General features: G+C 62.9%; 1 protein-coding gene and 1 pseudogene across 1 annotated transcript in view; one reads left to right on the forward strand and one right to left on the reverse strand.

Annotated features, from left to right (window-relative positions):
• Positions 1-1,954: 1,954 nt before the first annotated feature.
• Positions 1,955-20,609, reverse strand: part of CRY2 (cryptochrome circadian regulator 2) — a 31,247-nt gene continuing 12,592 nt past the window's right edge. The window contains exons 5-12 of the mRNA XM_008270202.4: positions 20,078-20,166; positions 14,869-15,009; positions 12,902-13,213; positions 12,596-12,747; positions 12,300-12,502; positions 11,889-11,981; positions 10,892-11,033; positions 1,955-3,955 (exon numbers count right to left, since the gene is read on the reverse strand). Of these exons, the coding sequence (XP_008268424.2) occupies positions 10,894-11,033; positions 11,889-11,981; positions 12,300-12,502; positions 12,596-12,747; positions 12,902-13,213; positions 14,869-15,009; positions 20,078-20,166 (1,130 nt within the window). The 3' untranslated portion in view covers positions 1,955-3,955; positions 10,892-10,893. The remainder of the gene's footprint in view (positions 3,956-10,891; positions 11,034-11,888; positions 11,982-12,299; positions 12,503-12,595; positions 12,748-12,901; positions 13,214-14,868; positions 15,010-20,077; positions 20,167-20,609) is intronic.
• On the forward strand, positions 16,062-18,735 carry LOC108177716 (tubulin alpha-1A chain-like; annotated as a pseudogene).

Raw genomic sequence — 20,609 nt, forward strand, 5'->3', positions numbered from 1 at the left:
TCGTGCGCCCCGCCCCCGCGCCGCCGGCCCCGCCCCAGAGGCGGCGCTCTCCATGGTGCTGAAGGCACGGCCCCCGCGGCTCGGGCTTGGCCCCGCCCCGTCCTAATCCGAACCTGCCCGCCCCCAACCTCGCAGGGCGCCCCCATCCCCATTGCTGGCGATGCCCTCCGGCATCAGGTAACCAATGGCCCCTTGGCCCCCAAGACCCTCTTGGGCCACCCCGGGCAGAGACAGAGGAGGCAGGCGGGAAAGGAGGGTCCCTGGGCTGTGAGTGGAGTCCCGGAGAGGCAACTTTTAGGCGCTGTCAGCTCACTGCCTGGCTCCACAAATGAGAGGGTGGGGGACCTTGGTCAGTGACGTCAGGGCCCCAAAATGTGCTTCTCTCACCTGTGAAATGGTGACAATACTATGCCCCCATGGCAGTTGTCAGGATGACAGGAGACGCCAATGCTGCAGGAGCTGACCCAAGCCTCCCTTCAGCCAATGGAGAGTCCACCAGCGAGGACAGAGCAGGCGCCTCCCCGCTGTGGTCAGACCTTTCACAGCACCTCTGCTGCACCACTGGCAGCCAGGCACCCAGACTTGGGCCTTCCCCCGCCCCACCACTGACTCCCACCCCTGCTGGGTTTGGGCCATGGCTTCCTCCTGTCTTCTCACCCCTTTGAGGTAAGCCTGGGCCTTCAGCGTCCCTGAGTTTTTTATTTTTATTTATTTATTTATTTTTGACAGGCAGAGTGGACAGTGAGACAGAGAGAAAGGTCTTCCTTTTGCCGTTGGTTCACCCTCCAATGGCTGCCGCGGCCGGCATGCTGCAGCCGGCGCACCGCGCTGATCCGAAGGCAGGAGCCAGGTGCCTCTCCTGGTCTCCCATGGGGTACAGGGCCCAAGGACTTGGGCCATCCTCCACTGCACTCCCTGGCCACAGCAGAGAGCTGGACAAGAAGAGGAGCAACTGGGACAGAATCCGGCACCCCGACCAGGACTAGAACCCGGTGTGCCGGCGCTGCAGGTGGAGGATTAGCCTAGTGAGCCGCAGCGCTGGCCCCCACCTGAGTTTATTCAGAGCATGGACTGCCAAGCCCAGGGTCCCCTTCTGGGTGGTCTGTAGCCTCTGGCCAGTCCGCAGTGGCTGCTTCTGTGGCCGCCTGAGAACCCCAGACACTGTCCCGCACAGGGCAGGTGGCGCGCACTGCTCCACAGCGGTGGAGTCCCATTTGCCCATGATGCCAGCCAGCTGGTCACGCTGGGCCCGCTCCTTCAGCGCACCACCCAGGGAGTGGGCAACCTCAGTCCCGGCCCCAAGAACATGCCAGGACCCAGAGCCAAAGGCCTTGGCGGCCTCTCCTTGTGCCTGCGGCCTGCAGGCAGGCCACTTCACCTGTGCTGCTCTTCTGGCTCGGGGCCCTCACCACAGCCATCTGCTGCTCTGGCGCCCGGCCTCTCTGCCCAGGAAGGCAGTCTTGCCTAATTGCCGTGGCTCCTAACTGTTCCTTAGAACCAGGCTTCTCTCAGCGAGGGCGCTTCCGCAGGAGGTCCGGGCTATGTGAGTGTCGGCTACCTCCCCTCTCCGGAAGCTCCTGCTAAACAAAGGTTATCCCAGTCAAGCCGGAGCCCCATTCGAGAGAAGCTGGGGTGGGGAGCGAGGGGAGGGGCAGGAGGTGCAGAGCAGAGCCAGGGTCGGGCTCTTCTCCTCGCCGTCTCACTCTGCAGGGCAGCAGTGACACTCAGCGTCCCGGCCCCTGGGCTGTTAGAGCCACAGGGCCTGCACTCCCTCACCCCCGGCTGCAGCTCAGGACCAGGCAAAGACGGCCCGGCCACGGCCACACCACAGTCCGGGGGCCTTCCGTGGGCCGTGAAGCTGGGGCGCCGCAGGACAGACGGAGCCGACTGACCGAGCTCTGGAGCTCGGCCTTACCCAGTCCCAGCCCTCCCAGGAAACGGACGACAGCACAGCTTTGCTCAGACGGGATCGGATGTTTATAAAACAGTGACTATTCACAACAAACTGGGGGAGAAACACACCTTCCCAGCAACAGGGAATCTCTGTAAAGTGCATTTGCCTGCGACCGTCTCTTCCCCATGCTGGCCTCCGGACGAGATCTGAGGCCCTGCCCTGTGGCAGGCCCCGGGGCCGCCTGGGCCTGGAGAAGCGACACACAACTCCATCAGGAGCTCCAGGCTACTGCCCTCTGCTCAGCCCAGCCCCACTGGCTTAGGACTGGACTGCGCCGCTCCCCACAGGCAGCAGGCCAGGGCTGGGGAGCAGTCACCAGTCTACAGGAGCAGGGAGTGTCCTGACACCTGGAGGTGCTGCTGTGTGAACACTGAGTGTGGCCCTCTGCCCGGGGCTCACTCCACTCCCTCTGGAAACGACCCCAGTGCTCCCCCCTCCTGGCTGGGGCCGTGGGAACAAGGCTAAGAACACACCACCCGCACCCCGCTCCCCCAGGCCGGTGAGGGCGACAAACACGACAGCTGGACTGGGCAGCTCTCTGGCTGAGGGCGCCTCAGGACATGTCAGGGAGGAGCCTGTGGACGTGCCGGACAGCCGAGACACGAGCCTGACCCCGGCTCCTGGTCCAAGGACAGAGGACAGTGAGGGCTGGGGCTGGGGCTGGGGCCAGGGGAAAGGTCACAGGGGAGGTAGAGAGAAGGCCCGGAGGCCAGCTTAACGTGACGTGTGAGGATGGACTCCCGATGGGAACTGGCCCTCGCAGTCTCGTGCACACACGCACACGCACACGCACACGCACACACACTCTCTCGGTGGCTCAAGTGCAGGCCGCAGGGTGGAAGGAAGACTTCTCTGCCCACTACATGTCCCTCTCTCCACACAGGCCTCGGGCAGCAGGAGGGGAGGCGCAGGCACAGGCCACTCCTGGAATGCACGGCCTGGCTTCTCTGGGTCCAACCTCCCACCTGCTGTTTCTGGAAGGGGTGGTGCCCCGCGTGTGACCTCTACTGGACCTGCGCCCACTGCCCCGGCACTGCCCCACCCCGAGTCCCTCCGCCTGGGGCCTTGGGGCCCAGGACAGCTGATGTGGCAGCCTGGATGCGGACCAGTCCAGGGCAGGCCCTGGAAGCCCGCAGAACAGACTAGAACGGCTTCCCCGGCTAGCGGTCCCCACGGGCAGCACTGGGAGGCCCTGGGGTGCCGCCAGAGGGGCCGGGGCCTGTGAGTCCCCACACCTGCTCTCCTCCTGGTGGGGGGGCTGCGCCACAGCGCCCGCACGGGCTGGAGGCTGGCTCCCTGCTGCTCTGGAAGGAACGTGAGAGCTGGAGTTCGGCTCCTTGCCTCGGGCTCTGAGCCCTGAGGAGGCGGACGGGCTGTCTCAGGCCACCAGCCATGGTGCTGGGCGCTCACCACACGGGGAGGTGTCTGGGTGGACTTTGGTGCTGCGGCAGGAACTTCCTAGGTCTACAGCCTCGTGCTAAGTCCCAGACGCCCGGGAAGCGTCTGGAAAACCCAACGCCGGATGGCGTCCACGTGCCCACCTGCCCAGCCCCCAGACTCGGCTGCCTCTAAACCCCATGCTCCGGACCAGAGCCAGTGACTCGGGCCTCCCGCACCTGGCCTGATGCGAAGAGGGAGGAGGCTGGGGGAGGTGATGCCGGCGGCCACCATGGCCGTTCAGACAGGCAGCCGGTTCGCAGGGACAGGTCTTGGCCGGAGGTCACGGCCACGGCCCAGCCTTGTGTCGGAGGCCGGGCAACAGCACTCATGGTGAAGTGCGCCACGGGCTCTCCGCCAGCCCGGGCACCATTCTGAATCTCTACAGTGTAAACAGACGCATGCACACGCAGGCACACCGCTCCCTCCTCTGCACACGCGCACACACACACGCACACATGTTCGCGCCGCCTCCGTCAGCGGTCGGCTTCTCTGCGGGTCGCACGCGCTGCCGCGGGGCTTCCCAGGCACCCAGGCTTGGCTCCCGGAGCGACGGCTCTGCGGCTGCAAGACAAAAACAAGTGCAAAGGGGCTACTCAGGAGGCTGCGCGGTGCCTGGGGCCCTGAGCCTCTGTGGCCGCTTCTCTGGGGACACCCAGCCGGGGAGCTGGGAGAGCCAAGGTGTGACAGCACGGGCCACAGGGCCTGGGGACAGGCTGCGGCGGGGCTGTGGTGCAGCTGACTGAGGACTGCAGGACAAGCTCTCGCTGCAGACCCGCCCCAGGGTGGGGGTGAGCAGAGGAGGAGGAGTGTGAGGACCCGCCTGGCGTCAGAGGTGAGCAGGTCCCCAGAGGCGGATAAGGGCCCTGCGCAGCGCGGAAGCCGGCAGCGGTGGAGGGGGTGCCAGGAGGACTCATTTTCAAGATATATGACATCCCACATCTGGGGCCAAGGGACGAGACGACAGAGGACGGGGCCAGCCTGTCACCCAGTGCGGCCACCGTCTGGGTGGGCTGGGCGCGGAGGGGTAGTTCGCAGGCTTCCGGGGTGGGGGTGGGGGATGACGGGTCAGGCACGGACACCGTGTGCCCCCAGCCCCTCAGTGGGCATGTGGGGCTGGGGTCTTCAAGGAAGTACTTAAGAGGGCTGAGCCCGGACCCAATGAGGCCGGGCTTCTTAGAGGAAGAGGAAACGCAGACAGCACGGAGGGAGACGGAAGACTCGGGCAGCCCGGCCCACACCCTGACCTTGGCTTTCTGGGCTGCAGGGATGAGGGGATACACCTCGGTTGTTGAAGGCACCCGGCTGACCAGTACACCCCGAGTCCCATTCACCCTGAAGACAGGGCCTCCCCGTGTTCCGATGAGAAAAATGAAGCCACAGAGGGCTAAGTAACTTGCTTGAGCCAAGACGTGAAGCCCAGGTCTGTCTGACTCTAAAACCATGCACTACCAGTCAGCAAGTCCAATGTCCCGGTACTGCTCATCCAGGCTTCAAGAGAATATAAAAGAAATGCAACGTAGTGGCATAAAGACCAATATCCACGCAACATACAGGAAAGTAGAGATGCTAGGAGACAAGAAGAAATTTTTTTTTTTTGGGGGGGGGGGACAGGCAGAGTTAGACAGTGTGAGAGAGAGAGAGAGAGAGAGAGAGAGAGAGAGAGAGAGACAGAGGTCTTCCTTCCATTGGTTTACCCCCCAAATGGCTGCTAAGGCCAGTGCACCGTGGCCGGTGTGCCGCACCGATCCGAAGCCAGGAGCCAGGTGCTTCCTCCTGGTCTCCCATGCAGGTGCAGGACCCAAGCACTTGGGCCATCCTCCACTGCACTCCCGGGCCACAGCAGAGATCTGGACTGGAAGAGGGGCAACCGGGACAGAACCAGCGCCCCAACTGGGACTAGAACCCGGAGTGCCAGCGCTGCAGGCAGAGGATTAGCCTAGTGAGCCGCGGCACTGGCCAAGAAATATTCTTAAAAGTCAGAGTGTAGAGAGGGATTCAAATCAGTCATCCCAAGGCGGGTGTTTAGCCTCGTGGTTAAGGCTATAGTGCAACAGTGGCGGTGGCCGCCTGGGTGGGGCACTATTTTCACCAACTTTTCTGTTTAAGCGTCTATCGCAACAGCCCGGTCACACGTGCTCACTGGGGACACACACGTCCGTTACTGAGGTGCACCTGCGTTACTGCGACATGCTGGCTGTGAGGACAGACCCTGCCCACGGCTCTCTCTGGCCCCTGCTCTTCAGAACACCTGCGGCTCCTCCCACTCTGACGCCCGCCCTGTGCTGTGCCCTCTCCACCTGCAGGTGCAGAATGCTTTAAGCTCCCCTGGAGCAAGGGCCCGTCAGGAAGCCCCGGCACCCGCTTCCGGGGCGGGCCAGACCAGAGCTCCAGGCCTGGCTCTGTGTGTGATGTGCACAGCATTCTGGGGACAGCGCCAGCCTCCGCCAAGCTCCCCAGGGGGCATGTGGCCCACAAGGGGTTTACACCGAAGTCTCAGCACAGCGGCTCCGGGGACGGGTGCCGTGGGGGGAGGGGCCATGATGGCCATGATGACCATGCCGACTCGGGCAGTTTGGGGCAGGCTCATAAGCGGAGGTGGCAGGGTCCCCGGTCACCTGTTCCCTCTGTGATGGGTCAGAGGCACCACCCCGCGTGTCCTTGTCTGCGAAGGCAGTGCAAGGCCTGCCCAGCAGTGCCGCAGGCTGCTCCATCAGCAGACAGCTGTGCCTGCTCTCGGCCGAGGACGCGCGTCTGCACAGAGGGGGCGGGGAACTCAACGAGGCCCTGCAGGAAAGTGATGAGAGCAGCACTAAAAGGCAGGGGCGAGCAGCCAGCGGGGCGCGCCAGGGAAAATCAACTCCTGAGCGGCCTGAGAGGTAATCTCTTCCACCGGTCAGGAGCGCAGGACGGGGAGAGGCAGCTGGGACTCAGTGAACGGCTCCGGGCTGTGCCCTCGAGGGGAGCTGGGATGGCCCCAGGGGACCGCCGCCCTCACAGCCCTGCCCGGTCGCCAGAGCTGCCAGTCTGTAGGTGCACCTGCCCTGAGGGGTGTGGCTAGAGGTGCAGCCCACGCCTGCCTTGGCAGAGGGCACCTAGCAGCTGGGGGTCTACAGAGCGACCGAGTCTCAGCTCTGCCCTCTGCCCACACCAGCTGAGGCCTGGGGCCCGAGCGCTCAAGCAACACGAGGGGCTGGCTACCGGCTGCCAGGTCAGGCCCGGGGAGGCACGCAGAGGGATCCAGCGCAGCCTCGGCCCCTCACCACCCACAGGGAAGGGACGCGGACCAATCACTAGTGACTTAACTCCACGCCTGAGAAGTGCCGGGGACACAGGCCCACCTTCTCCTGTTCAGGACAGGAATCGAGGACCCACAAGGTGACAGCAGGCAGCCAGTGGCAGGACAGGCGTGCGGCCCCTGGGTGGAGCCGAGGAGCCGGGCTCTGCTCCAAGTGCCACGCTGCCTCTGCTGCCACTAACCGAGCAGCTGGCACATGTCACAGCCAGGGCTGGCGTGGACAGTTACAGCAGTGTCACCACGACGCGAGTGGAGTTCACTCCAGGAGGCCAGGGCTGTGGGCAACTGCAGATGCGGGGAGCATGAAGGGGATAGGTACTTGGGGCCGGCGCTGTGGCATAGCGGGTTAAGCTGCTGCCTGGGTGCCTGCATCCCATATGGGCACCAGTTCCCGTCCCGGCTGCTCCACTTCGATCCAGCTCCCTCCCAATGTGCCTGGGAACACAGGGGAGGAGGGCCCAAGTCCTCGGGTCTCTGCAGCCCTGTGGGAAACCCGGGTGAGGCTCCTGGCTTCAGCCTGGCCCAGCCCTGGCTGTGGTGGCCGTTTGGGGAGTGCCCCAGTGGATGGAAGACCGATCAATCTCCCTCTCTGTCTGTCTCCCACTGGTTGTAACTCTGCCTTCCAGATACAGAGAGAAACCTTTAGGAAAGAAGAGGCAGGGGCTCCTTGGCCATGGAGCGCGTGTGCTCAGGGCTCCGCTCATCAGATCATGGGCAGGGCAAGCGGCACACGCGGGCAGCTCTCTCCCGGGGAAACAATGGGGCCAGTGAGAGAGAGGTGCGCACGGCTGGAGGCTGGCGGAACCCTGCGCGTCAGCAGATTTGGGAGCTGTTTGGAGGCTGCCTTGTTTACACTTTAGCGAGCTGAGCTGAGCGGCAGAGCACACAACACACGGGGTGGCTCTGAGGCCCTGGGCGCGCCACGGCCTACGCAGCGTCACAGAGCTCATGGGGAGCGGCGCCACCAGGTCACGGGTCCCCCTGAAGTCGCACAGCTCAAAGCAGGCAGGAAGGGCGGAGGGAGAGCAGGCCTCCCCCCTCGCTTCAGGGCGACTGACAGAGTTAGAGTTAGAGTTAGAGAGAGAGAGAGAGAGAGAGAGAGAGAAAGGTCTTCCTTCCATTGGTTCATCCCTCAAATGGCCACCACGGCTGGAGCTACGCCGATCCGAAGCCAGGAGCCAGGTGCTTCTCCTGGTCTCCCATGCGGGTGCAGGGCCCAAGGACTTGGGCCATCCTCCACTGCACTCCTGGGCCACAGCAGAGAGCTGGCCTGGAAGAGGGGCAACCGGGACAGAATCCAGTACCCCGACCGGGACTAGACCCCGGCGCCCATATGAGATGCCAGTGCTGCGGGCGGAGGATTAACCAAATGAGCCACAGCCATGGCACCGGCCCCCAGGTGCTGGCTCTGACTGAAGCCGCAGACCCACTGCTGAGCACGGGCATGCCGAGAATGGACCCAGGGGCTCGGTGCAGGTTGCACAGGTGCGCATGCCGGGCAGCACGGGGGCAGGACGCCAGCACCGTGGCTCTACAGGAGAGGGGGCTGCGTGTCTCGGGCAGAGGCCGCCGCCAGCAGAGCGGACCCCTCCCTGTCAGGGCTCCCGCGGAACAATGTCCCCCACCCCATCGGTCTCAGAGGGCAGTCCGCATGGCCCAAGGCCTCTGACCTCCTCTTCTTTTTTTTTTCAAAGTCAGAGATACAGAAAGAGGGAGGGAGGGAAGGGGAGAGACAGGCAGGGAGAGAGAGGTCTTCCATCTGCTGGTTCACTCCTCAGATGGCTGCACTAGCAGAGCGGGGCCAGGCTGAAGCCAGGAGCTTCTTCCGGATCTCCCACATGGGTGCAGGGACCCAAGGACTGGGGCCATCTGCGGATGCTTTTCCCAGACCATTCACAGGGAGCCAGACTGGACGTGGAGCAGCTGGGACTTGAACAGGTGCCCATGTGGGAGGCTGGCACTGCAGGTAGCTTTACCCACGCCACAGCGCCGGCCCCTCCACTCCAGTCTTCACGGCCTGGCCTGGCCTGGCTGCCCCATGGGCACCCACTGAGGGCACAGGAAGGCTGGCGACTCGGTCCTGAAGGCCCCAGGGGGCTACGGACAAGTTCCTGGGCTGCAGGGCGGCGGTCCCCGTGCCTGGGTTCTTTGCTGGCATCGCTGGCATGGCCCCGCCCAGCCCTGATCGCTGCCCAGACGGCACCTACGATGCTGCCTGGCTCGCGAGGGGACATCAAGGGCCTCCCCGGCCAGACCTGCCTACGATCAGACCCACTGCAACCTTCACAACACCTAAGGAGCTGCGTCTTCTGAGGACCTAGGAGCACAGGACGGCACCCACACCTCCGCGGCCCGGCCCCGACAGCAGCCGTGGCGGGACTAGGCCAGGGATTCCCACAGGGCGGTCCCTGGACCAGCAACGCTCCGACTGTACAGCTGCGCTCTCGGCTGGGGCCCAGCCTCTCCCCTCTGCTCACTCCACACTGCTTTTCTGTCCTAGCATTTCCGGCCTGTTGAGTACTAAGTAGCTATTTACTGTTTATTGTCTGTCTCTTCCCACGGAAATGTCTCCATGGGGGACAGGATATCATCAGTCTTGCTCATGGTTAATTCTCAGTGTCCAGAACCGGGCCCGGCAAGCTGTGAACTCCTGATGTGTGTTGACTGAGCACGTGAGAGCAGCTGTCCCCGCTGCTCCTTCTCTCTCCTCATCTGAATGAAGAATTGACGGCTGATGCTGCAGCAGCCACCTTGAGACCAGGAGGCAATGGTCGGATCGCAGAAAAAGGGGCTCTGACGTGGCTGAGCCACAGACCCCAAACCAGTAACACCCCCCTCCAGGCCCCTTGCTTGGCTGCAGTAGGCGGGTCTTCTGTTACTCTCAGTCCCACATGCTCCTGCCTGACACGGCCCAGCTGATCGTTTAATTGACCAAAACCAGTCACCCTCAGGCCCTCGATGGGGACCTCGGGGACGTGTTCCCAGGGCACGCTGGGCACCAGCAGCAGAGCCCGCTTCGCCTGCCTAGAAAGGATGGGCTCCGTGCCTTCCCGGAGGCAGAACACTGCGACCTCGTGCGTGACACCAAGCCACACTGTGGGTTACGCGCCCCCTTTCTCACAGGCCCGCTGGCCATGGTGTCACGCTGACCCTGCCCACTGGGCGACGTCGGAGCACCAGCCTGGCCGTTTCCAGCTGTAACACGGGCTGGACATCACTCGGTGCCACCGAGGTGAGAGAAGGCCGGGGCTGCTACTGCCAGGAAGACAGTACAAACCCGCCCGACAGCAGTGGCCTTGTCAGCAGCCCAGTAATGGCAAAGGGTACAAGCCGCCCACACTCGCCAACCCACAGAGCACATCCAATGCCCGGCCCGGCCCTGAGGTGGGCAGCATCTGGAAAAAACCCATCAGCTCCACCGAGAACACCGCCTTCCAGCCTAACGGCACCGAGGAGGCCCGAAAGGAACAGTGTGACAGCGTGACTCAGACGGCAGCCACTTACAGCCCCCGGGGAGGAGAACGGGCCCTTCCTGCCTTGGGGAAGGGGAAGCCAGCTTTCTAATGACATTCAGGGGGCACTGAAAGGCGTGCACTGGCAGGCTGGGGGGCTGTGAAAGGCAGAGAGCCACGGCGCCCGGGGGTGAGCAGGGGCGGACACTGTGGCCCGGGGTCTGGCACCCAGCGCTTGCTACTTGCTTTAGATGCTTCTTGGGGTGAAACGATTTCTAGGTGACATCTTGGAAAGAAAGGACCCCGCACTTAATTACAGATAATACAGTGTGGGGGGTGGGGAAGGCCGGGTTACCCGGGACCTGAGGTGGGTGGGACTGGAGCCACTGCCCCGCCCCCTGCCCCTCTTCTGAAGGCCTGTTCTGCCCCCTGCTGGCCTATTTGCAGAACACAGCCTTGGGGCAGGATGCAGGGCCTGCAGCCGCCCCTACCCACGGGCAGCGTCACAGGATGAGGGGGCGATCCCTGCTTCCGCTTTGCCTGACTTCACTCAGGAAGGAAGCACCAACAAAAAACACCAAACCCCGCTTCTTCCCACTTCACCGGCACACGCACAACAGGCTGGCCTTCACGTCCTTTTAGACGGGAGAGAGGAAGAGGAGCCCCATCCCGGGAGGCCCGGCGCGGCACTTCTCCAAACCCAGCCCTGGCTTCCCCCCTGCTCGAAGTCTGGCCCGCGCCGCCACTCACCCTCAGACGGCCTTGCTGGGCAGCTCCGGCGTGGGCACCTCCGCCACCCTGGCCCGCTTGCTCAGTTCTTCACCAGGGGGCTCCTCCGCTGCTTCGAGCTTGCGTTTGGGGGATGCTGGGCCACTGGGCAGTGGTCTCGGGGCTGGGAGGAGGGTCACGGAGAGTGAGCATACGGTAGGCACACCCTGCACGGGGGCACCCGCCGCGCCTCCGGGCACACGGGCACAGCGCGTGCCCTCCCGACTTCCTGGCGGCACCGCCCTCGTCCAAGGAGGTGACCAGGCCTGCCGGCAGCAGGGCCAGACCCCAGCCAGACTGATGCTGCTCTCTGCTGTCCCTGCTCCGAAGCTGAGACCTCCCCCTGCAAGTCTGGAGCAGCCTCCCAGAGCTCAGCCTGGCCGGGGAAGCAGCTGCCACCCGGGTCTCCATCCCAAGCTGGAGAGAGGACGCTCAGGGCGCAGCGACCCCGTCTGCCCCCCGACTCCTGGCGGCTGCCCCCCCTTGCCTCCTGCACTCTCCACACTGCAGGCAGGAGGAGGCTTCAGAAACCTAGGCCCGGCCATGCCCAGCCCGCTGGCCACCCAGTGCAGAGCAGGCAGCGGCTGCTCCCCGGCTCGTCCTCACGCACAGGACGCGCCACCCACCAGTCTCCCTCTGACCCCTCAGGTGGGCTCAGGCCAGCCCTGGTTCCGGGCCTCGTCCTGCTGTTCCCTTCGTCTGGAATGTTCTTTCCCCGTCCCGTCAGGGCTGGCTCCCGCGCACCCCTCGGGGAGTCAGCCACAGCTCAGACACGTTCCCCGACGGCCCGAAGGTGCCTCTCCTCCCCAGGCCCCCGTCCAGACTCCTAACTCTGCTTCCCCAGGGCACTAGCTGTCTGCGACGGTCTACTGGTCCTGCGGGGGTAGCCTCACGCGGGCCCGGAGCTCTGCTGGCCAGGACTCGGTCTGGCCTCCGCCCGGAAGGCCTGACGCGGTGCCACAGGCCATCTGCTGCTCACCTGCGCCGCTCACGCTCCCGGCCTGGCTCGAGCTGGGCTCCGCCACAGGGTGGCTGAGGTCTTCCACACAGGAAGGGACAGAGGCCAGCAGACCTGGAGAGGCGGGGGGTGGGGGGTCATCAGAACGCAGCCCCACAGGCCCGCAGAGGCTGCAAGGGACGCGGGAGGCCGGGATCGTGGCGCCGCGGCCCAGCTCTTCCTGCTATCGCACAGCTGCCCAGGGAGGCCCACTCCAGCCTAGCCTATGTGTCCTGGGCCCAGGAGGGCGACTCAACGTCGTAGCCTGGAAGACGGCACCCGAGGTCCCTCTGCAAGGATCTGGGGTTCCCTGTGGAGCCTCCCCCAGCCTGCGGGTGTCACCCCTCCCTTCAGGGGGCGAGGAGATGGGGGCAGGGCGGGGCAGCGCCTTACAGAGGCCCCGGTACCGCGACAGCTGCTGGTAGATCTGCTTCATCCGCTCAATGTTGAGGCGGCTGGTCTCGGCGTGGTTGACGATGGGCCGCGGGTAGTCCACGCCGATGATGCACTTGGCTGCCTTCTGAACGGACTCCGGGGCGTTCCAGGGCTCGTAGATGTAGCGAGAGGGGAACCCTTTCAGCTTGGGCAGGTATCGCCTGGAACACACCCCCACGTAACCCATCAGCACCCCGAGGCGCTGGCCCGGGGCCCCGCGGCCAGAAGCCAGACGGCCTGGCGTGCAGCCGCACCTGACGTAGTCCCCGCTGGGGTCGGTGCGGCGGCCGAAGCCCACGGGGCAGTAGCAGTGGAAGAACTGCTGGAAGAAGGCGCTGCAGGACAGCCACATCCAGCTGCCCGCGTTCACGCTGAAGTCGGCGTCCAGAAGCAGCTCGTCGAACACCTGGGCGGGGGCGGGGACGAGCAGACTCCTCGGGGATCCGCGGCCACGGTTCTCCCCCAGGGGCCCAGGGCCAGCCACGGAAGGCTCCCACGCCATCCCCCCGCCCGGAGAGGGCAGCCCACAGCTGGGCTCGGCAGAGGGAGCGGGCACTCACCCGGACCCCGCTCTCCCAGCTGACCCACAGGTCGCCGCGCGTGAGGAAGCAGGCCACGGCGTGCCGCGCCAGGTGGTGGATCCAGCCCTCCTGCCTGAGCTGGGTCATGATGGCGTCGATCCAGGGGAAGCCCGTCTTGCCCTCAGCCCACTTGGCCAGGGCCTCGGGGTTGCGGTCCCAGGGGATCTGGATGCAGATGGGGTTCCCCTCCATGCGGTCGAACCTGGGGTTGTTGGTGGCTGCCGTGTAGAAGAACTCACGCCACAGGAGTTGCCCAAACAGGGACAGGGGAGGGGTGCTGTTCCGCTTCACCTGAGGGCGGGGGCGGCACGGACACGTGAACGCTTGCCCGGCTCGCTGCGCCAGGCCGCTCAGGTCCCTACAGACTCCAAACCTCCTAGACAGGCGGAGGGCCTGTCCTCTGGAAGAAACGGCGCAGCGCACCTGCAGACTCAGCCCCGGCCCTGGCAGGCAGCAGCAGATGGCCTGAGTGCTTGGGCCCCTGCCATCCACACGGGAGACTTGGACGAGCTCCTGGCTCCCGGCTCCCGGCTCTGGCCTGCTGCAGCCATTTAGGGAGTGAACCAGTGGATGGCAGATCTCCGTGTCTCCCTCTCTCTCTCTCGCTCTGCCTTTCAAATAAAATCATTTTAAAAAAGAAAAAAACTTTTAAAAAAGATGTGTAGGGAATGTAAGGGGAATCATTACAGGGAGAAGTTAGTAAGTCTAAAAAATGATATTTAAAAAAAAAAAAACAAAAAAACCAGAGTGGTTGCAGAAAGCCAGGCAGGGTGGGCAGGAATCAAGCCTGCCAAGACTGGCCACGGTGGTTGGCTGCACTTTCTAGATAGTCAAGGGGAGTTCTCTGATCAGAGTGCATAAAATGCTCGGTCCAGACATGGGGTAAACAGGCTGCACACGCAGGCTGGGTCCATGGAGGAGTTAAGAGACCAGCCTCCAGGAGTTCCAGGAACGAGAGGTGCAGCAGGTAAGATGCCACTTGCGATGGCTGCCTTCCATATTAGTGCCAGGGTTCAAGTCCCAGCTCCACTCCCAACCGCGGCTTCTCGCTAACGCACGCCCCAGTGGGTGGCAGGTGGCGGCTCCAGGGGTTGGGTCCCTGCCCCCCAACCTGGGAGACCTGGACTGAGTTCCTGGCTCTGGGCTCTGGCCCGGCCCGGCCTCAGCCGTTGTGGTCTTCTGGGGAGTGAACCAGGGGATGGGGGCTCTGTGTCTGCCTGTGACTCTCAAATCTATCAATCGATAATAAAATAATAATTTGTTTACAAAAGGGATCAGATCTCTAAGCAAATAATGATTTTCCTAAAACCGTAAGATTACCCCCCCCCCCCAGTTGCCAAGCTACCAGTGGCCTGAATTCATGACCTTGGCAAGGACAGGGAAACGTCAGAAACGCAGCCCCAAGGAAGAGCCGCTGACTGGGGACTGGATACCTGTCCCTTCTCCTTCCAGGGATGCCTGTGGGCTGCTGGTCCCCATGGCCGGGCCCCCATGAACTCTCTCCCCCTGCCTCGAGCCTTTCTCCCAGCGCTCATGGGCAGGTGCAGCCCCTGGACAGTCCCTTCAGTGCTCTGGGGGCAGCCCCAGAGGGCAGCTGTGCTCAGTGCAGGACTGGCTCCAGCCTCACCTGCCCATCGTCCCGCGCTGGGGCTCTGGTGCACATCCACCCCCAGCCAGTGGACCTGCTACCTCTGGGCCCCCCGCGGCCTCCTCTGCCCCACAGGACCACAGGGGATGGATGCAGATCAGTGATTCACTGGGCGCGTGGCTCTGCCAGCCCTTGCGCACTGACCCTTCCCCACCCACTCTGGACTATGGGATGTATGACACAGGCCCCCACCTCCAGGGACAGGATGGGGACCTTTTCCAGGGTGACTGGCAAACGCAGGAGGCCCAGGGCCACTTGGCTGCAAGCGGGGAAGGCACACAGGCCGCACTGCTCTCACCTTCTTATACAGGTCCCACAGGCGGTAGTAGAAGAGGCGGCAGGACAGGCAACCGAAGCGCAGGTAGGGGCTGAGGCCGGTGGGGCTGGCCAGCAGGGAGTTGGCGTTCATCCGGGGTCTCTCATAGTTGGCAACCCACGCCTGTGGAAGGGGAAGGTGACAAAGCAAAGAGCTGGGTGCTACGGAGGAACGGAGAGCCACGGGGCCAGGGCTTGCACGCCGTGCTCACGCCACTCCTCGGAAGCTGTGGATCTGCGTTCTGGCCCTGACTTCGCCAGTGAAGCTGCGGATGAGTGTAAACTTTGTCCCTCAGCTGTTTCTCTATTAAATAACAGCATTTCCCCTCCCCTGAGATGAAGCGAAATGAGACAGCCAAGAACTGGAAAAAGACTGAGTGGACTCCAACCATCAGAGGAAAGGAAAGGCTTCTCCTCTACAGAAACAAGGCCCGTCTCTGGTCACCAGGGCCTCCTGAGACTGCCCTGCCCCACGCCGCCCGAGGCCGCGGCTGCCGTCACGCACTCTCCGTCAGATCTGCACGGCCCCGCGAGGGAGCCTTGTCGTTGCCTCCTTTGGAAAACGAGCACCGAGGCTCAAAGGTTCTGCGACTCACCTGGGGGCCGGGGAGGGCGGGCTTCCGAGTCCTGACCAGGCTCTCCCTGCTACCTGTGCAAGTGTCCTCCTGCGCAACCCCTACGCCCATCCTTCGGTTCCTGGCACCCGGTGACAGACTGCTTGCCCCGCCCAGGCCTCCACTGCACACTTCCCAGCTCCACCCCTCAGCAGACGAGAAGGCAACACGAGCCACCAGGTAGCCACCTGCAGTCACTGAACCCCCACCTGCATCCACGCCCACCCTTCTCCTCCCCTCCCATGACCTGGCTCGGAGTCCTCCCCTCTCTCCCCTTGTCTGTTCAACCTCCCTCTCTCCTCTCTCTCTCTCTCCAGTTTCCACTCCAAGAACACTCTTCTCGCTCAAATATACAAAGCAAAGGACACAGCAGTGCGGCTGGGCCTCCCCACCTGGGCCCACTGTGCTCCTTCAAAACCCACCTCTCTCTACTTCCCTCACCCCCGCCTCCACGTTCCAGCCCACCTGCTGGCTCCTGGCTTCTCCACTCGGCCACGCTGTCCCTCCCATCTTCCACGCCACGTACCCCACACGCATCCTGTTCTCCCAGCAGCACAGCACCATGGCCGGCTCCTGTCTCTCCTCCGGGGATTCCCTGGGCCTTGGTGACCTCACAGCTCATGGGCTGCTCTTAGTCTTCCCTGAGCCCCTCCCCCTCCATCTCTCTCTTCAGTGCCGGCAGCCCAGGGCTCTGTCGTGGGCCCAGCCATTCCCCGCTCCCAAGACCGTCTCTGCAGACAACACACCCTCCAGGCTCTGGGCTGTGTGGCCCCATCCGGGTAACTGGAGCAAAACACATTCTTTCCTTTAAACCACCCTTCGACAGGCCCCCCAGTCTCAGACAAGGCACCACCATCCGTCCAGCGACTGCCCAGGGCACAAGCCTGCCTTCCACCTGGACACGCCCAGGGCACAAACCCGCCTCCCACCTGGACACGCCCTCACCAAGTCCTCAATCTATCCTCCTCTTTCCATTCCCTCCTGCTGCCAGTCTGGGTCAGGCTAAGCCCACAGCTAGACTGGACCACGGCGACAGTCTCCTGAGTGGCCCCTTTCAGACCACTCTCCACCCTGGGACAGTGCCATCGCCTAAAGTCCCTGTCCCCCCGATGGCACAGGCAGGCGCTTCCTGCCCTCCTGGGACACAGTCCCACATCACACAGACTGGCAGGTGCACAGGCGCCCTGCCCTCTCCCACCTGTGCACACATACATCCTCCTTGGCTCACCCCGCAGGCGAAGCCCCTGCACCAGACAGCAGGCCTCAGGGCCTGCACACATCCCCGCGACTCCCCTCCCGTCCTCTCTCTACCGGAAACGGACTCACACACACAGAAGCTCACAGAGACACGTGCACAACCACCAGCAAAGGTCAAAGAACAGGAGTCTGGCCACGCTCCGCTCAGAGCACTCTCCTCCCCGCCCACTTCACGGCCACTGCCTGCAGCCCTGAAACGTCACCACGTCCTACTGCAGCGCAGGCCTGGCAGGGGGCTCGGTCTCTTCAGGTATTCCTTGCATTTCAAGCAGCGGCTTTCCCCCCAGCTTTCTATCCCCGGGCGCCACGGTTCAGTCTTGGCTGTTTAACACACTGTCATGTGTTATTTAGTTTCTTTTTTCCCTTGGTTATTTGAGAGGTAATGAGAGCCAGAGAGTGACAGAGGATACAGACTCCTGCTGCTGGTTCACTCTGCCAGTGTCGTCAGTGAAGCCGGGCACTCACTCCAGGTTTCCCCCGTGGCTGGCGGGGCCCCAACTTCCTCAGCCATCACCCCTGCACGGAAGGCCCGCGTCAGCAGGAGCTGGGCTGGGCCCGAAACCCCAGGACTCTCGGTTCTCTCACAGCGGCTGCCCAGAGCCCGCACTGTCAGCAGCAGCCTCCCTCTCGGCCGCCGTACGCGGCAGCAACCTCGCGTGAGTGCATCTCCACCCACGTCGGCCAGGCTGGCGTCCAGATCAGCAATGCCTGCTGGGAGCTCTCCTGCCTGGAACACGGCATCCAGCCCGATGGCCAGACGCCAAGTGACAAGACCACTGGGGAGGAGACGACTCCTTCAACACCGTCTTCAGTGAGACGGGCGCTGGCAAGCACGTGCCCAGGGCCGTGTCTGTAGACCTGGAGCCCATGGTCATTGATGAAGTTCACACTGGCACCTACCGCCAGCTCTTCCACCCCGAGCAGGCACAGGCAAGGAAGACGCTGCCAGTAACCATGCCCGCGGGCGCTACACCACTGGCCAGGAGCTCACTGACCTCGTCCCAGACCGAATCCGCGAGCTGGCTGACCAGTGCACGGGCCGGCAGGGCTTCTTGGTTTTCCACAGCTTTGGCGGGGGCACTGGCTCTGGGTTCACCTCCCTGCTGGTGGAGCACCTCTCTGTCGATTACGGCGAGAAGTCCAAGCTGGAGTTCTCCACCTCCCCAGCCCCCGAGGTCTCCACAGCTGTGGTGGAGCCCTACAACTCCATCCTCACCACCCACACCACCCTGGAGCACTCCGATTGTGCCCTCATGGTCGACAATGAGGCCATCTATGACATCTGTCGGAGAAACCTTGATATCGAGCGCCCCGCCTCCACTAACCTGAAGAGGCTGATAGGTCAAACTGTGTCCTCCATCGCAGCTTCCCTGATCTGATGGAGCCCTGAATGTGGATCTGACAGAATTCCAGACCCACCTGGTGCCCTGCCCCGGCATCCGCTTCCCTCTGGCCACATACGCCCCGTCATCTCTGCTGAGAAAGCCCACCAGGACCAGCTTTCTGAAGCAGAGGTCACCAATGCTTGCTTCGAGCCAGCCAACCAGATGGTGAAGTGTGACCCTCGCCACAGTAAGTGCATGGCTTGCTGCCTGCTGTACCGTGGCGACGTGGTTCCCAAAAATGTCAATGCTGCCACTGCCACTGTCAAGACCAAGCGTGCATCCAGTTTGCAGATGGGTGCCCCACTGGCTTCAAGGCTGGCATTAATTACCAGCCTCCCACGGTGGTGCCTGGTGGAGACCCGGCCAAGGTGTGATGGTGAGCAACACCAGCGCCGTGGCCGACGCCTGGGCTCGCCTGGACCACAGGTCTAACCCTCGGTTCACTGGTACGTTGGGGGAGAGGGGGGCATGGAGGAGGGAGAGTTTTCTGAAGCTCAGGAGGCCATGGCCGGGGGAGCCCTGGGGAAGGATCAGGAGGAGGTCGGTGTGGATTCTGTTGAAGGGGAGGCTGAGGAGGAAGGCGAGGGATACTAAAAATGTCACCAAGGTGCTGCTTTTACAGGGAAGCTTTTTCTGCTTTAAACAGTGGAAACCTGGGGTCTGACCAGTTAATCTGTATTTAACAGGGTACGACTTACACTTTGAAACACAAATGCTTTGTCACAGACCCAAGCAGTTCATTTCTCTGATGGGTTCTGAATAAAGTATTCCTTGTCTCAAATAAATAAATAAATAAATAAACCTAAGCACTCTAATGTGACAAAAGGATGTCCTAGGGCCGGCGTTGTGGCACAGTGGGCAAAGCTGCAGTGCTGGCATCCCCTATGGGCGCCAGTTCCAGACCTGGCTGCTCCACTTTCGATCCAGATCCCTGCTAATGTGCCTGGGAAAGCAGCTGAAGATGGCCCAAGTGCTTGGGCCCCTGCGCCCATGTGGGAGACCTGGAAGAAGCTCCTGGCTTTGGCCTGGCCCAGCTCCAGCCATTACGGTCATTTAGGGAGTGAACCAGCAGGTGGAAGATCTTTCTCTCTCTCCTTTCTTTCTCTGTCTCTCTACCTTTCAAACAAACAAGTAAATCTTTAACAAAAAAAAAGAAAAAGAAAAGGATGTCCCAAGCGGAGTCCCAACGGCCAGGTGCAGCGCCCACCGCGCAAGTCCCCTGCACTCGCCACGTCTCTGCCACCTCTGTTTGCCTTTCTGCGGAGGACACAGTCTCTGACCTGCCGAGTGGCCGAGCACCAGCTTCTGCTGCCCGCGCATTCGTGGTGCGGCTCACGCACCCCTCCGTCTCACGCATGGCCTGCCATCAGGTGGCTGCTGTCAGAGACCGGGCTGGGCTTGGCTCCCAACCTTTTGGCAACACTGGGGCGGGGGCCACATGATGCCCGACCGTCTCTATGTTGCTGGCTGTCACCCCTGCACAATGCGTCCCCACTGGGGACTGCAAATGGCGGTCCTTTAACCCTACCATTCCCTTTTCCTTTAAGAACCATCAGAATTCTTTATAGAGAGGTGCTGGCCCTCATCTGCCAGCCCACAGCTCAGGGGTAAAGACCATATAGCTTGCCTGACTCCGCAAGGTCTCACTCTGCCATGGGCTGTGTGACTGCAGGCAAGCTGCTTAGTCTAAGCCTCAGTCGCACAATGAGTGCAACAGAGAATTGCACACCTACCGAGCACACTGCTGGAAAGACTACAGGCAGTAACGCCAGCAGGTGCCCAGTCCAGAGGGAAGGACTCTCGAGACGGGCTGACGGTGACCGCCGCTGCTGCTGTTACCGCCATCACTAGGGTTTCTCATCTTTCAACCCACGTGAGCTAGGAGGAACAGAACCTGACCTGTCCCGCAGCTGCACGGCCGTCAGCATCCACATACCTTCCGTTCCAGGTGCTTATCCAGGCGGGCCAGAGCTTCCGTCTCGCCGCCCTGCCAGACAGCTGGGCCGAGTCCTTCAGTAGGGAACCCTGCAAGACGAGCAGCGGGTCACGGGGCAGCCCGCGGGTCTGGCCACGGTGAACTGAACCTGACTGCGACCGAAGCACTGGGTTCCCAGTGCCGCAGGAGCTGCGCACTCCTGGAGGCCACATTTCCCGGTTCTCCGCCCACGTCGCTACTTCTTCCTTTCCCCTCGCTGGCCCCTTCCCGCCCCACCCTTCCAGGCACTGAGAACAAGTCTGGCCTCTTGCCCACTCCCATCAGCGGGCAGGGACGGTGGTTTTCAGGGTGGACAGGCTGACTCGGCCCAAGTCCAAGGTCAGACCCCTCTCAGCAGAAGCCAGCCTTGTTACCCCGGTGTGGGGAGCCCGCTAAGAGCAGCAGCAGACCCGGCGGCACACCCGAGAAGCCAAGATCGCGCGGCTGTGGCGACGGAGGGCACACTCCAGCACCAAGGCCAAGGGCGGCTGTC

This window comes from Oryctolagus cuniculus, chromosome 1 (genome assembly GCF_964237555.1).
Source record: "Oryctolagus cuniculus chromosome 1, mOryCun1.1, whole genome shotgun sequence".
In the NCBI taxonomy this organism is placed as follows: domain Eukaryota; kingdom Metazoa; phylum Chordata; class Mammalia; order Lagomorpha; family Leporidae; genus Oryctolagus; species Oryctolagus cuniculus.